Source organism: Paramisgurnus dabryanus, chromosome 10, assembly GCF_030506205.2.
Source record: "Paramisgurnus dabryanus chromosome 10, PD_genome_1.1, whole genome shotgun sequence".
NCBI classification, from domain to species: domain Eukaryota; kingdom Metazoa; phylum Chordata; class Actinopteri; order Cypriniformes; family Cobitidae; genus Paramisgurnus; species Paramisgurnus dabryanus.
This window is the reverse complement of record NC_133346.1, coordinates 11,741,234-11,764,876: the sequence shown is the minus strand read 5'-3', so window position 1 is coordinate 11,764,876 and position 23,643 is coordinate 11,741,234. Positions and strand designations below refer to the sequence as shown.

Here is a 23,643-nt window from a genome sequence, read left to right as displayed (position 1 = left end):
CTGTCACACACTGTCGTGTGCAGATTTATCATAGTTAAACAAAAACATATCATTCTAATGTCAAAATAAATATCTTATAATAAATATCTGTGTATTTCGTGTTAAATAAATGTTTACATGCCAAAGCCTGTATTGTCTCATAGCATATCCCGCAGAGAAAAAATACTTTTATATTAACAAAACTTGATATACAACTTGGCAGTCAGTAATATTGCATATTAATATCTAAACAGGTAATAACACTATGGCTGCAATAACTGCGATAATGAAATTCGTTGTCAACTGCTTGCTCAAAGTCAGGCACGTTTTCTTCATTCAACGTGAGCTGCACATTTATCAGACACTTCTTCTTTTCACCGCGCAACCAGCTTGCTTAAAATCAAGACATCGTTCGCCAGACCGCAGTGTTGCCAGGTCCTCTGCCTTTCAGCTGAGTTCTGTATTGGGCTACTTTTAAACTGTTTCTGGGGGTTTATGTTTTTCTGCGGGTTAGAGATGGAAGGATTCGATTCATTAGTTGTTGGTATTTGGGCTGTGAATAGTCATTGGGATGCTTTTGGCCTTATTTTGAATGGCCATCGGGCTGGTTTTGTTAAGCGGATCTGGCAACCCGAAATTGGCTTTTAAAAGTACACTTCTATATGTGAATACCCTGATGAAGTGCCTTATTTAGCCATTATAAGTAAAAAAAAAATACTAATATTTATGTTTTTATCCAATTAGTCGATTAATCGAAAAAATAATCACCTGATTAATCGATTATGAAAGTTGCATCCCTAAAAATACATCAGAATAAATATCTTATAATAAATATCTTGTTATTTCCTGGAATAAATGTTTATAAGCCAAAGCCTGTAAACAAAGATAAAGTCTCATGTTTCATCACACACCTTTATTAAAAAAATAAAGGCAAGAAACTTCTCGGGCCCTATACCCGAAAAGTTGCCATCTTCGGTCAGTTATATCTTCTATAATAGCATCTAAATATCTAAACCCACGCAGCCGCAGGTTTTTCACTACTCTGAAATTAGGTCGCCCATTGAAGAGATGAATTAAACATCGCAGTTACAGACTTCCATATTTGATTGTGCGGATGAGAACGCCACTGTGAAAATTACATTATTGTGTACAGCGTTGAAGTCAGTTCTCTCTCTCTCATTTTAAGCTTATCTCTGAAGCCTTGCTCTCGTATCTCCCCGCTGTGCATCACTACACAACTTTTATGAGTAACAATATTAAAGCGAGAGAACAATATTCCCTCTATGCATATGCTGCCGGGGGAAGGTCTCCAATTTAAGACCACACACCGCCTTCTATCAACCTGCAATCTTGGGAGAAGTTGTTTTTATTGCCCGCCCATGCTGGTATCACACCAACAAAACAGGTGATCAAACAGCGTACACAAATCTAATGAAAGCATTCACTCTGATTTGTGACAGAAGGGATGTGATATAAAAATGGGATGGGGGGGTTGGAGAAGAGTAGCCTAAATGAGACAGGGTGAAGTCTCCAGAGGCTGTTGTGGACCGTGAAGACGGCGAGCCAGCCTTCTTAGCATCTGTCTGATTAATCCATTAGCAAATGAAAGTGCACATGATGGACAAGAAGGACACCAGATGAGATAACGAATGTGTTTGTGTATGGGGATGGGGTTTATGGGTAACAATATGATTGGTGCAACACATGGCCCGAGTAATTTACTGTAAAAGCCTGCAAGAGCATGTGCGTGTTCATTCAGGCGTGAGTGGTTGGGAGGGAATTTAAATATGAATAAATGATGACATAATGGCCCCGGCACTCAAACCAATTTACTCGGATGGTCAAAAGCACATACTAAAGGCTTAAATGTCTGTCTACTCCAAATCTGTTTCCAATAACTTAGCGTAATGCCCACAATCATTTTACAACATAAAAACACGATCCCTCACTTATGCTTTCAACATCTTTGTCTTTCCCCACCTCTCATGTGGCAACAAAGCCTCAGAGCTGTAAAATTAGCTTTAACCATATGCTGCCATCGGTTCATGCTGAAGCAATTCCATAGTCAGGCTTAAACCGAATGGATATGCAAATAGGAATGAAATCTTTTATCTGACATGATCTAAGTGGAACTGCTCAGCTCAGCTAAAACACTGCCTGCCTATAAACAACGTCAAAATATTTTATCACCCCACACAAGACCATGGATGCATGAACAAAACTCTTTGGTTAAATGCCTAAGTGATCAAAAATGCCATGGTTTTCCATCTAGTGCTAAACAAAGAAGATCTGTTTGTCTCTTATTATTTTCAGTTCCTTATTTAGCAGTCAGTCACTCAAATGCCATATGAGCAAGAGTGACATCACTGAACATTTTGGAAATTCAGTGACGTATACCGAAGCTGCGATTAGAAAAACCTTTCCACAAGCTTTCCAAAGGACGTCATGTGAAATCGTTTCCGGAAATGCCCTGCAGAGCCTTTCACAATGCACCCTTAATAAATGCTCAATGTCATGTTACTAAATTTGACATAATAATGATTTATGAAGTCTTATTATGCACGCTACTGATAGTAGATTTTACTCAGTCTATTAATCACAATGCTTTCAACATATCCCATCCTTACATAAGAGGAAACATTCTCAACCAAAATGAAATGTTTCATCAGCCAGGTTATAATAATGTATTCAGAAACCTGCATGAAATTGAGTTTTTCTGAATATAAAAGACATTAGGTGAACATCCAGCCTTTGAGCTCACAAAGATGACAAATTCTTATGCATGCATGTAAACGTGTATGATTCTTTTCAGAAAAACTGACCTTTTTCCAACACAAACAAAAGAGCAAAACAGTTAAAATGGCTAATAAATACCGTTTGAGTTAAATGACTTTCTTGTGTCTGTCTGTGTTTAGAGATGGGAATAACCTTTGAAATTACCTTAACTTACAGAGTAAGGAGGTAAGATATATGCAAACATACCTGATTACTAAAATGTCTTTATGTCATATTCCCTCATTTGGAAATTACACTGGAAAATACCAAAAATATTCTTGGGTGATGCTACAGCCACACCCATTCTCATGTCAGATCTGACTAACTAAGCAAACAAAAGCCTCAAGAGAATCTTCCCATTCAGTAAGCACCTTCTTATGATAAATTTGATTATAAATACATTACAATAAACCCTACTGTTTTTTTAAATATCACATGATATCTATTTTTCTGCCATGTGACAGCTGATTTTGAAATTTTCCATTTCCGACTTTTGGCAAAAACAAAATATCCTGACATCACAAAACAGCACAAACAGTGCCTTTCAATCAACACTTCAATCAAATATATATCTCTGTCTATATATCTAATATATCTATATCTATATCTATCTATCTATCTATATATATATATATATATATATATATATATATAGTAATAATAATTAAATATTTTTGTGTAGTGTGATCTATACCATACATTTGGTTTTACTACATGAGCCAAAAGGAAAGTAGGGGCAGCACAATCTGCACATTTTTTGTAGATCATCACTCCAGAGCAAAAATTATAATGGTAATTCAGCAGTCGCTATCTCCGAAGTTACAAAACACGTTATAAACCCACATGAAAAATACCGTATTATACTTTAGTATTTACTATAGTAAATTGCATTATAACTCCTAGATACGGGTTCATGTACCTTATCATAAAAATATTAGTGTACTATAGTATTATTTACTACAGTTTATGATTTAACTATAGTTAATAAATACCACAGTATTCATTAACAAAATGTAGTAATGACTACACCATATTAATTTAAAACTAGATGTACTATAGTAAATACCCAAGTATACTGCGGTATTTTTTCATGTGGAAGACAAATAAAAATCACCCATCTCAGTTTTGACAAATACATCAGGTGACTGTGACAAAACCATACACCAGTCAAATGACTGATCATATTAACACAACGCCTTCCAGCTCCGCAACCTCGCGCTCACATACATGCGCCCGTTCACATACACACACACACACACCGCACTCGATCACGAGCTCAAAGACGATGGAGTCTAGCCGGGCATCTGCGTTCACGCGCATTTCGGCATTTACATTCATAGACTTTTATGACATATTAACATGCCCGGATGGTGTATGTGGCATGACAGCCACCCATGACAACAAACGCAGTCACGTGTTTAGTTTCTGTTTAAAACTGACGCATGATGGGGATTCACACGGGAAAAACAGTGATGCACCTAAGCGAAACTAAGCACAACACAACGTAACACAAAATTACGACGCCGGTGACTGTGGTGAGTCATCAGTATTTCCCTTCTAACTAGAAATCAAAACACTATTTTCACGGAGACCTTAAAAGTTTGATTTAAGGCGTTACAGTCTCCGCTTGCCGGGGATTTAAATATGTGAGGCGAACACAGGTATCTAATCTTTAGTTATAAACTCGTTATAAAAACGATAAAGTGTATTTGCGATAAAATTCGAGTTTCTATGATCACTTGTTGATGATGTTCCCTGATAAAAAAAATCCCTGACAAAAATCTAATGATGGTCACTATGGAAAGAAACCTGTTAAAACTTAAGGATTATGCCACCCATCTTTAAAGAAGAATATGAGATTGGCATACAGTATGTTCATTGTAAATGTCCACATACGTACCTGGAGAAAACACCAGGACTCCCATGAAGGCACCGAAAAGGTAGAAAACCGGCTGCATCCTTAAAGAAAACGCGGAATCTTCTTTATACAGTCACCTCTGATGTCCGAAGAGAATCTCAAAAACTGTAGACGATTTGAGTTGTTGAATTGAGACAGATCTGATTGGATACGATGAAAGGATTGGACACACTGCTGTAAGTAGAGCACGCAGGTGAAGTCTGGACTCTGGACAAACACTGCTACTAGCGAGTCAGGACTCACGAGAGTTGGTTTTACGCCACGCCTCCAGCCCCGCCCCCAGTGTCACGCCTTCCTCCTCGTTGTGAAGCTCAGTGGCTACGCTGTCTGCACTGGGAAGGTCTGACTTTAGCGATCTGGATTTTGTAGGAATGTTTCATTAATAAGTGCCTGATATATAAAATTGTCGTTTGATGCCTGATTCGTTAGTGTTCAAATAAGTGCTCTAGACCATTGATACATAATGTCGACTAATTTTATTAGAACAAGCAAATGACCTTATGTATTCATTGTTTACTCATTAGTTGAATTAGCATTAATTAAGTTATAACTCGTTAATTAATTCAGGGATTATTAGCAAAACGATGTGAATGATTCACTTCTTTGATTAAATTTTTTTTTAGAGTTCAATAACCATATTGAATCATATTATGTACAAAAATATGTTTGGTGCGATTTCTCAGTCTTTTTGAACAGGTTTTCTCAACCATAAACCTTTTAACAAAAAACTTTACAAGACAAAGAACTAAATGGAACTTGACAGTGTTCGAATTATGTCAGAGATTATGGGGGTCCCCGTCCAAGAATTTTGACAGTTTGATCGTCAATTTTAATCACAGCGCAAATATCTGCCAAATTCGGCATCTGGTGTGAATGCCACATAAGAATTCCGTAAGTGTGATCCCTTGCCAATGATGATACTCCATAGGCTGCTTGTCAGTATGAATTATATAATTATATACAATTTACCATAGTAAGATAAGCACAGTTTCATGTGCATTCCCTTTACCATAGTGTATAGGGCAAGGTATGTATCATTTTAAGGTATGTTCTTACAGAGCATTCCAGCCCCTTTAAATATGGCAACCCACATGTTTCTATGAAATCCTCAGACCCCGCAAAGTACGTGGGTATTTTGGCATCGTCTGTTTTTGGTAACCCAATTCAGATCAGTCTGAACAGTGACTTGTGGAAAGTTTGGTGGATGTAGCTTGAAAGTTCTATGAGGAGTTACAGTCAACAGTTTCAGTAAGAAGAAAAATAATAATTTTAAAAGCTACAGTATAACAATATGTTGTCTTCTTTGGGCCAACGAAATAAAAAATCAGGGGACCCCCCCCCCAATTTATATTTTTGTGCTTTATAGGAGGTCCCTCAATGCTTATTGGAGGTCCAGGAACAGCACATCCCCGCCCCTCAATTCAAAAAATGGAGCTTGATGAAGTGGAATATTAGCCTACCTAAACAAACACAAAAATGTTTCCTATCTTCTTGCCAACGAAGAGCTTCACTTTCAACACCTGCCATATGATGTCATGTGAGGCGACTATGCTCTACTAGGTAAGACAATGATGGTACAACAAAACACGAAAAGTGTAATTTTGCAGGTTTATGGTAATAACATGATAGTCATCCAATACCATGGTAACGTTAGGCCTAAATATTATTGTCAGATAATATCACATGTAAAGAAGGAAAACGCAATACGTTTAACAAACCAATACAGGGATATATGTTCTTCCATATATGTTCAAAGTAAACTGTATTTAGTTTGCTTGTTTTGCTTGCTTCGGAAATAATAATGTGAATGGTAGCATGTAAAAAATATGATAGGTTACAGACGTATGCACAAACGTTAAGACATTTTCCCTTAAATCTAACCATACATCGTGCAATTTAATTGATAATGGCATGACAAAGAAGATCATTAAACCCAGTAGTTCAATGCCTAATAGAGTTTATTGCTGTGATTTCTACCACACTTCAGATGTTTTGTGAATCAAGTACATAAAATCACACAGAACTAAATAAAATCTGTGTTCATCCGCATCCTCCCAGTTTCCACCCTATTTGTTTGATTGAGACCCTTTGAGAATAGAAAGCTGTCACACTCCATTTCAAAATGAATGAAACCTAATGACTCCTAAAACTGCAGCAGGTTATTTTTGAATTATTGTCTGCACTTAGCAATATAAAACAGGAATATCAGAAATAACTTTATTTTTAATAAAGCACAACATTTTTATTTCTATTCTTGAAATTTTCACATACTGAGTTGTGTCGATAATGGTTTTATTTTAAAATATAAGATTCAACATATACCAGAAAAGAAAAATAACAGCAGTTGTGACATTCCAAGCTGTTCCGGTATAAAGTTTGGGGCCACTTTTGGTTTGGTCTCATTGTTGCTTTCTTGTTGAACTTGAACATGGAAAAATTATTATTTAAGTGCATTGTTAATAAACCAGGAAAATAATCATGTTTCGCTTACAGACTCTTCAATGTCAATTTTTATTGCAGCAGTTTTATTATAAATAACTTTCTGACCGTCTTACTTAAATAGCCCTGGGAGAGAGCCCTTAAGTGTTATTGCATCAACATTAATTATCTGCATTAAATGATCATAAGCTCTGGAGCTGTGTTTTGTGTTTAATGAAGACTACTTTCTTATATTTGTTTATTGGAGCCGATGAGGGATCGTAGCGGACCCTCCAGTTAAAAAAATGACATTTTAAATATAAGCTTAATTTAACTTTACAAGACCAATAATAAACGTTGTTGGGTAGACTCTAACTTTAAAAATGCAATTTTTAGCTTATTCCAAATGAGCAATAAGTTTAACTATTTGAGGCTATCAGTTTAGTGTAGTAGGGTATCACCTATTTGGAGTGAAACCAAAGAAACAGCGCCTCCCCTTGGCTAATATATTCCGTAATCTCACTTCCTACTGCTACTTGTTTAAATCACAATCACAATGTGAGCTCTACATTGCATAAGCAGATGTGCACATACAGTATTCATACAAGTTAAAACACTTATAAGTCTTTTAATTATCCTGGGAAAAAAATTTAACACCATGGGTTCACTTTGAACCGAGAAAGGCGATACGTGCCCGGATTTGGACCCTTCGTCAGATATTTTCTTTAAACTGTCAGTCCAATTCAGCACTCAATCGGTTTGGTTGTTTCATGTCCAACCGCTGCTGTAAAAGTGTATACTTTCAAAACAGACTTCATTTCCGACAAGGGGAACAGACCACGGAGCTGAAAAAGTGTTTAGCAATATCCATCTATCATCTGCAGCGCACTCGCAAGATGACAAAGTCATAAACCAAATACAACTGTGGAAGCGTGACTGATTGAAGCAGTTAAAAGGCTGTTGCCATACTGTAAAAATGTATTTTTTGGAGGGGAATTGTGTCATTGTGCCGAAACTGCTCAGCATGTTTTTGTCGAGGTTCACCTGTCTATTAGACCCTAGATGCATTTTCATTATCGAAGTAAACGTTTGTTTGTTTATGGAAGCATTTTTTTTTTATAGCTTTATCGTGAAGAAACAGCTGAACTACAGGATGCGATTTAGTTGGAATGTTAAGTCTTTTGTTAAGCCTTGGTCCCACTGAGTTTTAACAAGGAAAGTGTAATATGGGATAATACAAAGGACTTCTTATCTGTCCTCAAGACTTAACGAATGGAAGATTAATTATCTGTCTGGCCTTTGCAGTCTACAGCCGTTCTCCAACCAAGTCTAGCAGCATTTATAATTTATGTCCTGCATTTTTAATACAAGATATGCTCGTTCTCAGCAGCCTGATTTCTGGGCTAACAATCACAAACTTTCAGGACTTGGTTTTTAACAGATTGAATCTGCAATCTGTAACAATTTAGGGTTAAAAGTAACAAGAAGTCTGATTGTGTAGCTACTGTAGTACAGTGTGTTGTGATTCGACGACGGCAGCTTAGCGCACGTTGTCCGGAAAGGTCACGCCAGATTGAGGAAGCTGCCTCAGAAAAGGCCAAACATTCTGGGATGGAAACAACAGCGTCTCGATGGCATGGTGACAAAAACACTCTACTAACGCAACTCTTCTTCTTCTCCGTGGAAGAACAACAAGGTCGCAACCTTTTTTGGCATATTCCTGTAGGCGGGGTTAGTCAAAAATTCTGAATATTGTCGCAAATGGCACACACCGGACTTGTGGACTTCCTCAGAGTGCACACTTTGATGACATCATGTAGTGCAGACCTTAGGGACCCTTGACGCGAGTACACAAGGGCGCACCGGAGTCGTTATTTGGGACCGACTCTAGGGTCATGCCAGAAATAGGAAGAGAAGTTGCCCAACAGTGTGAACTCCTTCCATCCGTCGTCTAATTGCTCTTTTGGCAAGGACTTCTGGGTTGGTAAAGTGAAGAAGACTACATCAAGGGTGCTGATAGACAAAGCGAGCACACCGAATTTAAGGCCATGAGACCGAAAGTCCACATGAAGTGCGCCATTTGGGACAGGGCCTAACTGGGAAGTAGAGGGCTTTAGTGCAAACCAGCCGTTCTCTGTAGTTCTTAAAAAGCGAATTCTGTTAAAGAAAATATATCGCTTGGCATTGAACTTTGAGCTTTATAATTTTACAGGTATTATTCTTACAGCAACTCACACACCAACTAAAGTTTGAAAAATTGGCTCACGAAAAACGGCACTTTTAAAACTGCCTTCTTACCCCAATTCACAATGATAAGCTTATAACAATGATTAGTTATAAGTGGAGCAGTCGGGTCAGATTTTGTGAGAAAATGTCAGTTGTTTTTAAAACAAGATAAGTATGATAAGTACAGTACTTAAATTATAACCTGCAATTTTATGTTTCAAACAGAGATGTCAATAGAGAGGCTAAAGTTACAGATTGCAGCTTTAGTGCCAGATTTACTAAATTGAGTGCCGCAAGGATGATGTATTTTTGTAGGCCAACCGGGACACTCGCAAAAAGGGTTCAAAGACAAGTCTTAAGGCTAGTCCTAGACTAAAACACATGTCTCAACTGAAAATAAAGTGCTTAAAATATGCCAGTGCCATTGATTTATCTTAAGATACACCACGGTAACATATTTTTATAAGGCATATTTATAAAAATAAACATCTTAATTTAACTAAGGCCTAGTCCTGGCTTTAGTTAAGCCTTGTCTGTGAAACCAGGCCTTACAAGTTTTGTCCAAAAAGTTAATCTTCACAGATTAATAAAAATTTTATGAATTTTGAAGTGTAAGTGTGTTTACTTGAAATATAAAAATTCATGAAAGTTACACTCATCTGTGAAGATTAACTTGTTGGACAAAAATCATAAACTTTTGTTAAACACAGATCTTATTTTTTTGTGATATACAAGTCTATGGTAAAAAATAATGGGCTTTTTTGCAAGGGAACCAGTGTCCTGCTTACAATCAGGTTTGCCTATAAAATATGTCATCCCTACGGCAATCTATTAGTGTGCTAGAGTCCATTTTTTTTAAAGCACAGATGGGAGTGAAAATTTCTGCGTGGGATTTACTAACAAGAAGCACATCAAAAAACATTTCCAAAAATGTAAAAAAAATCAAATTTTCATATGACCAGAAAAGCAAAAGCAGCGCAAATTAGCATAGGGTTTAAGCATGCTTTTTGATAGGCGTTGCAAATACCACTAAATTGATGAGCGCAAACGAAATACTTTAAATACTTTCCTCTCGTAAATAACTCCAACAAATGCATATGTATTTTTTACCGTGCATCTTTACTAAATCCCAACAGTAGATTTATAACAGCAAATGAGGCATTTACACTGGCGCAAACTGTTAGTAAATCTGGCACTTAATATTAAACCATGTACTATAGTATGTTTGTATTTTCTATGATTAATTACTTTTATGAATGATTTAGACATTTGGCTATTGTTGATTCGCGGTAGATTTATTTATTAAGTTTGTTCCATTTTGTTTGCGAGAGAATAAGTTGAGCTAAAATCAGGCCAAATCGTGAAACCTCATTCATTCGTGTTCACACCTGTGACATACAAATGTATTTGTGGAGTATCTGGCTGCTAATGTTGATGCTTTTCCTTTCTGTTTTTAGTTCTTGTTAACTTCCCTTAGGCAAGGGCAAAGAGTCCTCTCATCAAATAAGCTTGGGTTGGCCTCATAACTACATGCTTCTTTGTTTGCCAATAAAGTAAATGTCAGTTAAACACAAGATTGATTGTTACAATATGAGGTTATTGACTCATTTGGCATAGTAGGCAAACCTTGCCGTTGCTGAGAAAAACAATTGACGTTATACAATTGATTTGTGGAGTTTGCTGTTTGAGTGACAAATGTGGGCAGTAGACGAGAAAATAAATGTTTATGCAGATTTTCTAAGTCTAATCTCTTGTGTTTATGTCACTGCACCTGGCATGACGTGCGTATGCACTAAGAGCAATTCATTGGAAAGCTGTTGGAGGCCTATTAAAAAGAAATCGTATTTTTTATAATAAAGTCATGCAATTCATAATTATACCTGCCAGTATACAGGATTCAAACAGTTATTAGTGATGGTCATACAGAAAATTGAACAAATCTCATGCTTAACTGCATGATTAGGTATTAAGAGGTATTAAATATGTGTTGTGTGGTGAAGGGAGTAATTTAATGCAATTACTTTTATTCATTCATCATTTATAGTTCATGTTTTATTTTATTTTTTTGCGCTTTTGTTAAATCCAAATTTTCCTTTTAGACTTCATGAACAATCTTTTTTAGCCTAGACTTTAATGTTTATGGTAATTGTTCTGCAGTCTGCACTACAATAAGCTGTAATAAAAAATAATGAACCAAACATTAATTCTTACTTTAATCCTAAAAGTAATGATCTCACAGTCTTTAAAGTGTAAGGGTATAGGGGTTTTCTAAGTTCACTCCCGGTACTATGGTAAATAATCATTATTTTTTATATTTAAAGAGTTCAGCTACCATGGGAAATAATCATTATGTTTTATATTTAAAGACTTTTAGCCACTTTGCAAGGAAACAATTGTGGCCATACACATCAAAACGATTTAGGACTTTAAACTAAAACACCAGCCGGTTGCATGAGAAGAATATATCTGCAAGTCGAACTTCAAAAAGGTTTATAAGGATTATATACACACTGTAGATCTGTTTTATTTAAACATTCCCTCAACTTATTTTATTGCGTCTTCCTTTAGATCTCCTTCAGTTCCATGTGCGACTATTGCTCTACATTTTCCTATTGGATTGATTTAACCGACCAAATTTATACCCAGTCCAAGACTAAAAAGGATTTTCAATGACTAGCCACCAATGACAAATGCAATTTAAACCTGACTTATTGGACACTTAATCTGTGCCTAAGAAACATACCCAATTTCGTGTCAGAGCGTAAAGATAGAAACCTCATCTGAAAGTTCATTGCTATTAGTCTGCACCTTGAAAAATTTGTGGGCTTTGAGCAAAAGTCAAGGTTTTGTTTTGAAGTCTTTTCATTGTATGTAATAGGTTGTGAGCACAGAATATTGAAAAAAGCCAACAACTACCGCAAACCTTTGAAGAAAATGGGTACCTAATCACTTTGTAATGGATGACAACAAATTATAAACCATCATTTCAATCTATTAAGTCAACGAACCGTACATTTCATGGCTCAGGGAATTTGCAGTATGTTTATTTCTCTTAATTCAATTTGGTCCACTTTGCAGCTATTAATCCTAAATGTTGAATAGATTAATTGATTTTCCGTTTTTAGACTCAAAACAAAAGTTTGCCTTCCTCTAGTCTATTGTGATGAGTTTTGATCTGTAGAAAGTTTCTGGGTGTTTGTCGTGGCTCCACGGTTGAGATTGATGCTTATCGAAAACAAGGTGCTGGGAAAGAATCGGCTGGGTGATTACGATGGTTCCAATTGTCAGTTCTATCCTAGGCTTTCAGCGGCCAAGATGATTACATAATTATGTGTGCAAAGCATCGCTTAGAGGCCAGCAAGTGGTGCATACAAGAGCCATTATTTAATGTGGGCAATACAGAATACAATACTGAATGACCCGTGCTATTGCTTGTGCTAGAGATAAACCACATTATCTCCCTCAATACCTCCACTGTGGATGAAAGTTCATACCGTTTCATTTTCAATTATGACCTGTGTGTCAACACATCTTTAGAAACAAGAAAAGACTCTGCCAGGTGTTGCTCAAGCAACGTGTTTTTGCTCCAAATTCGAATTTCTTTTAGGTTTGATGTCTATAAAATTGGAAATTGGTCACAAAAAGCCATGGGCGTGTATTTTCATTTGTATTTTTCTTCCATGTATGGCAGGGGTGTCTAATCCTGCTCTTGCAGAGTTTTGCTTAAACCCAAATCAAATACTATAATAAGCGAAAAGTTGTAGGCGAGGCGAGTAGTATACTCGAATTCAAAGTAGCCTATTCCAAAGACAGTACAGGCGAAAAGTAACCGGATGACATACTACTTCCGGCAAGATCCTGTGATCCCCGGGAAAGGAGTTATCCACTAAAGAAGAAGAAGAATACATATTTCAAATGCAAATACATATATTAAACAGCTATTCCTTGTGGTTAAATTGCATGTGTTTAACGTTATTCCAGTTAAAGGTGCTCTAAGCGAATTGACGCGTTTTAGACCATAAAACATTTTTTGTTACATACAGCAAACATCTCCTCACTATCTGCTTGCTGCCTGTCTGCTGATCAAACTGTAAAAAAACGCGATCTCTGTAGACAGCCCCGGCTTCACAAACGGCAATAACAACATAGTGGCCAAACCTACAAACAGAAACCATAACAAAGTGTTTCAACCAATAAACGACAAGAAGGATTTGGGGGTCCAAATTCATGAAAGCACGGAAGGGAGGGGGAGGGGGAGGAGTTAGCTACGCTCCGTCTGTTTGAAAACAATTCAAACGTCAACAAAAACTAACGTCTCGCAGATTCGCTTAGAACGCCTTTAATGGGTAACTTCTTGTTATGATGACGTGTGTCATGTGATGTATCAACATGGCGGATGTACTGTAGTACGTCCGAATTCATTCATACTATCCATATTCATACTATATAGTACCTATCGTTTTAATGATCGATTAGTATACTGTAAAAAATACCTTAAAATTTTTTGTTGAATCAACTTGGATTTACAAGTCATTACAACTTACTATTATTTATCTTGACTAAAGATGAGTTGTTATAACTACAAGTGAGTTGTTATAACTTATAAATGACTTTTCTCAACTATATTTTATAAGTTGTGACAACTAATTTCTGTTGACATGACTCATAAATCTGAGTTGATTTAACAAAAAATGTTAAGGCAGCAAATTTTTTTTTACAGTCTTCGTCTAATTACTGTCACAGTATGAGATTTCGGACACAGCTTTAACTTTCAGGCAGGTATGTTAAGGGAAGTTTCAGCTAAATTCTGCAGGACACCGTTTGGACATCCCTGATGCATTTTGCAGACTCTCAAAATACTTAACCTAGAAAATGTCCAAATTTGACCCAATCATGGGTTGAAACAACCAAGCATTTTGGGCTAAAACAACTTATAACCCAATGACTGGGTTTGTCCCTATAACATTTCTTTGTTTAACATCAACAGTCTAACATAGCAACATTGGTGTGAGTTTGGTGCGGCACCTTCTGTCTGACCGAAGTAAAACTGTGAAGTGTTTGTGGATCGCTTTTACTTTAAAGCAATATTTCAGACAAATTACCTCATGATTTACTCACCCTCAAGCAATCCAAGATTCATATGTCCATCATCTTTCAGATGAGCACATTTGGAGTTATTTTAGTAAATGTCTTTGCTCTTTCAAGCTTTATAATTGTGGAAAACAGGGATCAGGGAACAACTTCTGACTTTAAAGCCCCAAAAAGTGCATTCATCCTTCACAGAGGTAATAAAGGTCTTCTTCAGGTAATAAATATGATTTTGTATGAAAATTGTGCATATTTCAAACTTTGTAAACTTTAAAAACTAAGCTTCCAGTAACGACGCCATATTGGACTCACGCGATTCATAAGAGAGTTTTATCTTAGTGAACGTTGGTTGCCTAACGTACATTGCGCAGTGACTCTCGTGAATCGCGCGAGTTCAAGTGTCATTATATTATAGGATTCCTTTTACTGTTGTAGTACTCGAGATCAGTCTTTGCAATTTTTTAAAGGTCTTGGTCTTGTCTCGGAATCGACCGCATTTTTACTCTGTCTCATCTCGTTCTCAGACGAAGAGGAATCTAAATTTTATTTCACTGGTCTTGGTCTTGACTTGGTCTCGGCCTGTCTTGGTCTCCACCCTTCAAAGTCTTGGTCTTGTCTTAGTCTCGGCCTGTCTTGGTCTTGGTCATGACTTGGTCTCGGTTTAGGTGTTACTTTATCAATTGTTCACATCAATTTAAAAAATGCTATTTGATGCTAATAGTGCTAAAATTGCACATCCCAAGACACAGAATACAATAATTTTGTATTCAATTAACACAGAACTCCATTAATTTTCTCACATTTGGTCAAAATGATTCTTGGGCACAGCATTGTTGTCAGAAATAGCTTGTTAAAAAGTTATTAAATTGATCAGATATGTGCTGCGATTATAGTGCAATCGTCTGGGAATGCCAATCACAATGTGTTCGCAATGCACTGTGATCCTGTTCGAATAGAATCACGATATCCTTTTTGCCGTATTTGATCCTCATTTGGTTTGAGTAATGGTCTCTAAGTGATGCCTTTAATACAGTTAACTCTATCTAATGTGTGTGAATCCACTCGAATGCTCTTTTCTAGCTTTTGCCTTTGTCATAAGCATTTCAGCAGATAACGTTTTCCCGTCAAGAGGCTTATTACAGAAATGTCACGAGCCAGTTACTTCGGAGCTTGGAATGTTTCACATTTGCTTTGAAAACAAAGGGGATTCAGAGATCATCTGATGATTTTGCCATGCACCTGCTGTCACCTCAGCTGCAGGTGCAGCCTCCGGGCTCCAGAAACTTCACTACACCTATACAGAATTAGCATGCATGCAACAAGATGAAATGTGGTGGAACGAAAATAAATTTTTCGGGGCTATGCTTTGATGTTAGGGGTAAAGAAGTTACAGAGAGAAAAGAGGCTGGTGAAAGATAGAGGCAGACAATCTGGTGCCCGTAAATTAAAGGGAGTTTAGACAAAAATTTTAATTTGGTTATCGCAGTGCTTAATTTGTAAATGTGGCATATTTGAAAGATATAGCCAACCTGATCTCACGGAAATTTGTACGTATTTTACGATGTGGTGAATTCGAATGCATTTGTATGAAGTGAATTGTGCAGAAAAATACACTTAGAAAGAAAAAACATTTATGAAACCCCACCAAAACCCCAAACCACGCCCCTATACCCCACTGTAAAAAAATCTTTGTTGCACTTAAGTTTTAAAGTTAAATCAACTTGAATTTACAATTAGTTTTAAGGGGACAGAGAATGAAAAAACATTTTTACCTTGTCTTTGTTGAATAATGGTTGTCTACCCGCATTCACAAACATACAAAAAGTGCTAGACATGCTAAACATCTCAGTCTCATAGAAATTCCTATTTTAGAAATGTCACCCAGAAAACGGCCCAATCTGAAAAACGGATGCTTATGACATCACAGGCATCTAACTGCCCCTCCACTTTAAAATAATTGGCTACATTTTTTGAGTGGCAGCAAAGTCAGCCAATCAGTAATGAGATTGCAAGTTAAGCCAGTAGCGGGAGCCAAAAAGTTGCAAAACCTCATTTTAACCACAATGTACACTTTTCTTCACTCTATATGAAATGCAAGAAATAAACAATAACTTACCTAATGTAATGCCATGATTAAAAGGAATTAAGACTTGCTGCTCTGATTTAAGACTTTTTAAGGCCTGCAAAAACCCAATAGATTGAAAGGTAATATTTCATAATGAATATCCACCGACTTAAAATATATATTTTTTATGTTGTCAGTTAGACGCAGTCGGGTTTGTCTGAATATCTGATATGTATCTGATAAAAATCCACATTTGGAAGTAACTCAGATCGGATAGGAAAAATCGGATCACTTGTTTAAAATCCCCCATCCTAATAGAGCTATCTGAGAGAGGTTTTTAGGAAGCTTCTAAGGCATTACAGACCCCCCCCCCCAAAAAAAATGTCTACATGTCACATCACAGAACAAGGATAAATACCCGTTTAATCATTCTATGTCACCTTTAGCTTTATTGTCTAATGAGGAGTTGCTATAAATTATAAAAATAAAGTTTAAATAATTTAAGCTAATTCAACTTTATTTTTTATAATTTAGCCACTGCTTACTAGTCAACTAGTCAAATTTAAGTGCAACAAGGATTTATTTAAAGTGCAGGGAAGAACTTTGACAAAAGCAAATTGTACAAAAACGTATGAATAAGAGTGTACGAATTCAATCCACCTCTTAAAAAACGCACAATTTGTTAATGTAGAAGGGTTTTTTTTGGAGGTAGGATTGCAAGTCATGGCTCATAAGGGACAGCATTTTATTTTGTCATTTTCTTTAAAAAAACACATTATGCGATATTGGCAAATAATATTGTCCCTAAAGCATAATGATTTGGCATTCTGCTATTTACCATCACTGACAGACAGCGATGCAACGGAGGATGTGTTTCCCAGACAACAGAGCTCTTCCATGTGTGTGGAAATCTCCAGACGTGTTAATGCATCGCAACCCAACGTCCTTCCCCCTCCCATCCCATCCCTCTGCTTTAAACACTTCATGTTTGATCTTTTCTGTATCATGAGCAAAGGGTTTGGATCTTGACATCTTTTGAGGCGCATGTAGGTGAAGATTGGCAGTAATAAAGGCTTTTTGTTACCTCTGGGGACTTTACTTTTTCTCCCAGCAACAAACTAAAGCATTTCCGAGAACCAAAATAGATCTCTCTTTTCCTGCAGTATCCTTCGAAAAAGTGTTTCTGATAACACCATTTTGCCGTTTTAGATTTTAAGTGAAATGTTCCAGGCACCCATGTCACATTTATAATTTACACTTGGGAAAAAATAAAAGGATAAGGAGCTTTTGTCTGTTCATCCTATTTGGGTGACTGATGGGCTGTGTTTCGAACCCTGAACCGCACAAGAAAAGATCTTGTTATGTCTGCAAGCAATGATGAGCTTCACTTGTTCGGCAAGTAGGAAATCAGATGCAGAGTGTGTTTGAATCAGTTATGATCCCCTGTGGCTTGACGTTATTATATCGCTCTAACAACACGATTTCTTTGTCTTCTACTGTAATTAACTCAATATGCCATTGTTGCACCCACCCACTTGCCATTCTTTCACAGTAAGGGCCAAGTAATGAATACATCCTTTATATATAAAATATGAATGGTTGGGTTTTGATATTGTTTCAGTACATAAACTACATATTCCTGGAAGCATAAAATATAAATATATTCAATATCTACTGCTGAACCAAGTGCACAGAGCAGTATATTGACAGAATAATGAGAGGGGAATGTTGTGTTCAATCTCAAAAGACTAAACTTTCAGTGTATAAATGATGGTAGCAATAGATACACCCAGCTGAAGAACACAGTGTAAACAAGAGAGATAATGAAAGTTGATTCTGACAGATTCTGACTTAACTGTGAAAAGAACGAGAACACATAGTCTAAGTGCCAAAGTCACTGTAATCAAAGCCCATGTAGACTCTGACAAGACCCAAGAGAGTTTATTTTAGTTAGTAAATCATATTTGTTGTTCCGTGTCTGCATAGTTTTATAAAGTCACTTCTTATACCCGGGAAAGTTTGACAACATTGCGTCTATATGTTCATTAAAAATAAAGGTGCCTCACAGAAGAACCATTTTTGGATGAACGTTTACATAAAGAACCTTTAACATCCATCTGCTATGGTTTCTTGTAAAACAGGGTATGGATTTAAAAAAAACTAAATGAAACATGCAATCCAGATTCCAGAAGAATTACTACCTAGAGATGCATATAGCATTAGGGAAACATCCAAACCAGATCAACTTGATTCATGCATGATGGTAAAACCATACCAATTTAAAACATTGCATTGTTTAATGAGTTATCATGAGTATTCAACTTTGAAACTACTCAAATATTATCACAAATAGCATGGCGGTTCTTTTTTGTGATGTGTTTCAGAAAGTCATTAATGGAAACTTAGACAGTTGAAAGCACACCCTGTTTTTGACGTGTTGTTATTGTGAGTGTTTACATATGAATAAAAATAGGCAATTTATTGTTTTAAAGATGCCTAACTCTTGTCTCTACGATTATGTATAAGAGTGTTTCCAGTTGTTTTCACTATTATGAGGAAAAATTCTGAGTGACCGCATCTAGCCCCTTGTCCAACAATGAGTTTAATCTGATATTAGGCTGCATTTACACTTCAAGTCTTAATGCACAGATCCGATCTTTTGACCATATCCAATTTTTTTGTCCTGCCAGTTTACACATACTTGTGTAAATTCGTTGATCCAACGTCAAAATCCAACATCAAAATCCAATGTAAATCCAACAACAAAATCCAACGTAAATCCAACGTCAAAATCCAATGTAAATCCAACGTCAAAATCCAACGTCAAAATCCAATGTAAATCCAACGTCAAAATCCAACGTCAAAATCCAACGTAAATCCAACGTCAAAATCCAACAAAAAATCCAATGTAAATCCATTGTCAAAATCCAACGTCAAAATCCAACGTAATCCAACATCAAAATCCAACGTCAAAATCCAACGTAAATCCAACGTAAATCCAATGTCAAAATCCAACGTCAAAATCCAATGTAAATCCAACGTAAATCCAACATCTAAATCCAACGTAAATCCAACATCAAAATCCAACGTAAATTCAACATCAAAATCCAACGTAAATCCAACATCAAAATCCAACATCAAAATCCAACATCAAAATCCAACATCAAAATCCAACGTCAAAATCCAACGTAAATCCAACGTCAAAATTCAACGTAAATCCAACATAAATCCAACGTCAAAATCCAACGTCAAAAATCCAACATAAATCCAACGTCAAAATCCAATGTAAATCCAACGTCAAAATTCAACGTAAATCCAACATAAATACAACATCAAAATACAACGTCAAAAATCCAACATAAATCCAACGTCAAAATCCAACGTCAAAATCCAACGTCAAAATCCAACGTAAATCCAACGTCAAAATCCAACGTAAATCCAATGTCAAAATCCAACGTAAAGACCAAATATTGGGCAGACGTCATACTTTAAACTTTGCTTCCACAGATGACTGACAGACAAAACAGCACACAACCCCATCAAGTGTGCACTGTTCAATTAGTGTTTAGAAAATCTCATTTTAACCACAATGTACACTTTTCTTCACTCTATATGAAATGCAAGAAATAAACAATAACTTACCTAATGTAATGCCATGATTAAAAGGAATTAAGACTTGCTGCTCTGATTTAAGACTTTTTAAGGCCTGCAAAAACCCAATAGATTGAAAGGTAATATTTCATAATGAATATCCACCGACTAAAAATATATTTTTTTTATGTTGTCAGTTAGACGCAGTCGGGTTTGTCTGGATATCTGATATGTTTCTGATAAAAATCCACATTTGGAAGTAACTCAGATCGGATAGGAAAAATCGGATCTCTGTAAGTATTTTGTGTTTAAACATGTGCAGCAATATCCAATCTGTGTCAGATGTGAGCACTAAATCCAATTTTTTTTGTGCCAGTGTTAATGCAGCCTAAGAGACATAATAGCGCCTGGCATGTCAGCAAACATTTTTGCATGTTTTTCACAATCCTAATGTATTGCTTGTCTGTTTCATTGCCAACCATTAGTTATATTTGTGTTGTTTGGTTTATCTAGAAGTTAATAACATTAGAGAACTGGCTTTTAGGAGTTATTTAAAGAGATGGAGACTAGAAAACTTTGAATAATTTAATAGTTTTTCATTTCAGAAGTTGGTTTGCAGCTCCGAAAATTGCATCATCTGATGAAACCAAAGTAATTTTTTTTAAGTTTTTACTTTTATTGTAATTTTGTGCTAAAAGCAAATTTTTTATGCTTGAGAATTGGGAGTTCATTATTTTATCTAAAATGTCAAACCATTATATATTCAAAATGTATAATAAAAATGTACTCCATATATATAGTAAAAATGACCCAAATTTTGTGCCATTAGTCAAACAGTAACCAAGATGGCTATCTTTTACCTGGGACATCCGAAAATCATGTGGTTTTGGGCCTGGTTTAAATGTGCAAATATTTGATTTATTCCAAAAAATAATTTCTTTAGAATAGAAAACAATTTCCATCTATGTAATGCAAAAGTAAACCGATCTTAGCAGCCTGTATCATGTTAATATAAGGTGATTAATTTAGCCTCTACAATACAAACAGCTGACAGATGAATGTGAAGTACTTATCAACAATCAGATCTTTTCGCTCTGCAGATTTTATGCATCTGAGTTTAGAAGTCGAGTGGTCTGTGAGACAGCTGTGCACTTACTTTCTGCATTAAAGCTCTTACAACTGGTGTCGCATTGACTGAAGTGCTTTAAAGTGTGTCTTAAAATAAAAAAGAAAAACAAGAAAAGTCGTATATAAAAATGATGTACATTAACGCCTAATTCAGGAAAATGCTCACCGCAGCTGCATGTGCAACGGCATAATAATTTGGCGACAGGCTTTTTCTTTTAGTGATGTTACTGACAGCTGAGGTTAGGAACTTTTCAAGTGATAAAAAGCGATTTATTGCCATGAGAGTTTTTGGTTTACTATGCAAAGTTTGTTTACAGGGTACATTTTACTCAGGGGACATTATTATGGCTGGTTATCAGTTGCTGAAGAGAGTACGTTTTGTAATGCATATTATGTAAAGAGTTTTGACCTGGTGGTTTTGAAAGCCAAACTTTTGAGTTAAGAGTCTGAATTCAGACTTAATTTGGGATGCGTGTCATATTTTTTCCTTTTTAGACTTGCAGCACTTCTTACAAACCCTCCAAAAATAGCTAATATTATATTCAGGCAAACTTTAAAGAGATTAATTGAGCTAATACCCATGCATTCAAAGACATTGCAGTATTAAACTTGTTAACTGCTGGCAAGAACATGAGGCTAATTGGAGAAAAGAGGGAAAGAGTTTGGGTTTTGCGTAAGTGCGGACAAAAATTAATATTTTCGAGTATACATCACAGACCCAAAGTCATCTCGAATGAAATGAATGTCTCTGTAGACAATGAATGTAATTATCAGACTAATGGAGGTGGATGTACAAGATGCTTTACCATGCGAACACAGGTAGCTGTCAGACGTCTTACAGATGTAACAGCTTGGTTGCTGAGAGATGATTGTTCGCAGTTTTGTCTTTTCTGCCCTGAATAGCATTTATTAAAGTTTAATTTGAGTAATTTATTAGTGCTAGAAACCCAATCTGTGATTCATTAAAGTTAAGCTATTGAATCACCAGATTCCAATGAAACGTGAACACTGGCATACAGTATTTAGTTTAGCAGGCTAAATAAAGTGAATGTGTGAATTTCTGAGAAAAACCTGAGATGCTTTGATTTCTGTACTGTATGGATAAACATTTAACCTCAGATTAATTCATATACCGACGATTTAGATTATAATATAGCACAATTTATAAGCATAATGTGGAGAGTTTAATAGGCTCATTAAAGTCTTATTAGGAAGCTCATGTGGGTGTTTTAAAGCCCCTGTTAGGCTGATAATAATAGCTACAGTGTTTCCATGAGCATTCAAGGTTAATCCTCACTTTATTTTCAACATTTTCATTGAAATGACCTCAAACTTCAACAATTTCAATGCCAGAAATAAAAGTGAATTTTATGCCTTCTGATCTGTGACCAAAATCCTATTTCCCGCAAATGTATAAGACATCCCAGGGGATACAATTATTGTTCAGAGGTTGATTTAGTTGCGGATAAATAAAATAGACATGAGACAGTTATGCTTTAAATATTGTGATTATTGAAAAAATGTAAGAGTTCATTTCCAAAAAGAAAAAAAAATGTGGGTATCTTGGCACATGGTATTTGGTATCTCTTGAGTATATCTGTGCCCAGACAGTGACATCTGTTTGAGATATTGTTGACATCTGAAACTCTAATGGAGACAGATGTGAGATGTGTTCTTTTTGCAGAAGAATAGCTAGGAGATATAAGTCGAAAGTCTTCATGTCATTTTTACTCTATTTAATCTTGTTGTTGTCTAGTAGAAACAAATTAGATATTAACAATATTTCCTTAATAATTCCTTAAAAATCTCACAACATCAAATCTCATATTACTGTAGCTGCTATGTCTATCACTGTCAGTAAAGCATTTAATCCTTCTGTTGGGTCTATATCGTGGTCAAAGCTGCCACAATTATGTCATCGCTGAAAATTTTAAAGAGGATTAATCTTGAGTGATGTTTGGCTCCAAAGCAAGAACCAGTGGGCTTTGTGTTTAATGCTGATCGAAGCACCACAACGTATTGACGTGTTGGGACCCTGCAAGGTCCTTTAAACCTTTGGTACCTTCTATCAGCATATTTCTTTTTACCCTCTAAAATGTCCCTTAGGAAATCAACCTCTTTAATATCTTATTCTTTTCTTCCAAACAGCAATGAGATTAAATGGAGATCAAATGGTAACACTTACTCAAGTACTGAGAGTATTGGATACCCCCCCCCCCCCCAAAAAAAACTGAGAAGCCTTACATTACGAGCGTAGTAATAATGTAACGTATATAAGAGGGTGCTAAGTTACTGTAAGTCAATGTCAGCAAACTCCCCAGGGGTTGAAAAAAACCCGAGGAGAAAAACCCAGTGGGAAAAGTCCTAGAAGGGGAAAAAACCCTTGGGAGAGAGACAGACATAGCTGATTCTATAGAGAATATATATTTTATAACAGGTACGATTTTTTACAATT

At 36.1% G+C, this 23,643-nt stretch overlaps 1 protein-coding gene and 1 long non-coding RNA gene across 4 annotated transcripts in view; one reads left to right on the top strand and one right to left on the bottom strand.

Moving 5' to 3' along the window:
• The window catches only part of alcama (activated leukocyte cell adhesion molecule a), an 81,119-nt gene extending 76,218 nt beyond the window's left edge, over positions 1 to 4,901 (bottom strand). For both annotated transcript variants that reach the window (XM_065258793.2, XM_065258785.2), the window contains exon 1: positions 4,655 to 4,901. In XM_065258793.2, the coding sequence (XP_065114865.1) occupies positions 4,655 to 4,712 (58 nt within the window). In that variant the 5' untranslated portion in view covers positions 4,713 to 4,901. The remainder of the gene's footprint in view (positions 1 to 4,654) is intronic.
• LOC135740439 (uncharacterized) overlaps positions 4,005 to 23,643 on the top strand; it is a 193,977-nt gene continuing 174,338 nt past the window's right edge. For both annotated transcript variants that reach the window (XR_010529184.2, XR_010529185.1), the window contains exons 1-2: positions 4,005 to 4,289; positions 6,039 to 6,232. This is a non-coding gene — a long non-coding RNA (uncharacterized lncRNA). The remainder of the gene's footprint in view (positions 4,290 to 6,038; positions 6,233 to 23,643) is intronic.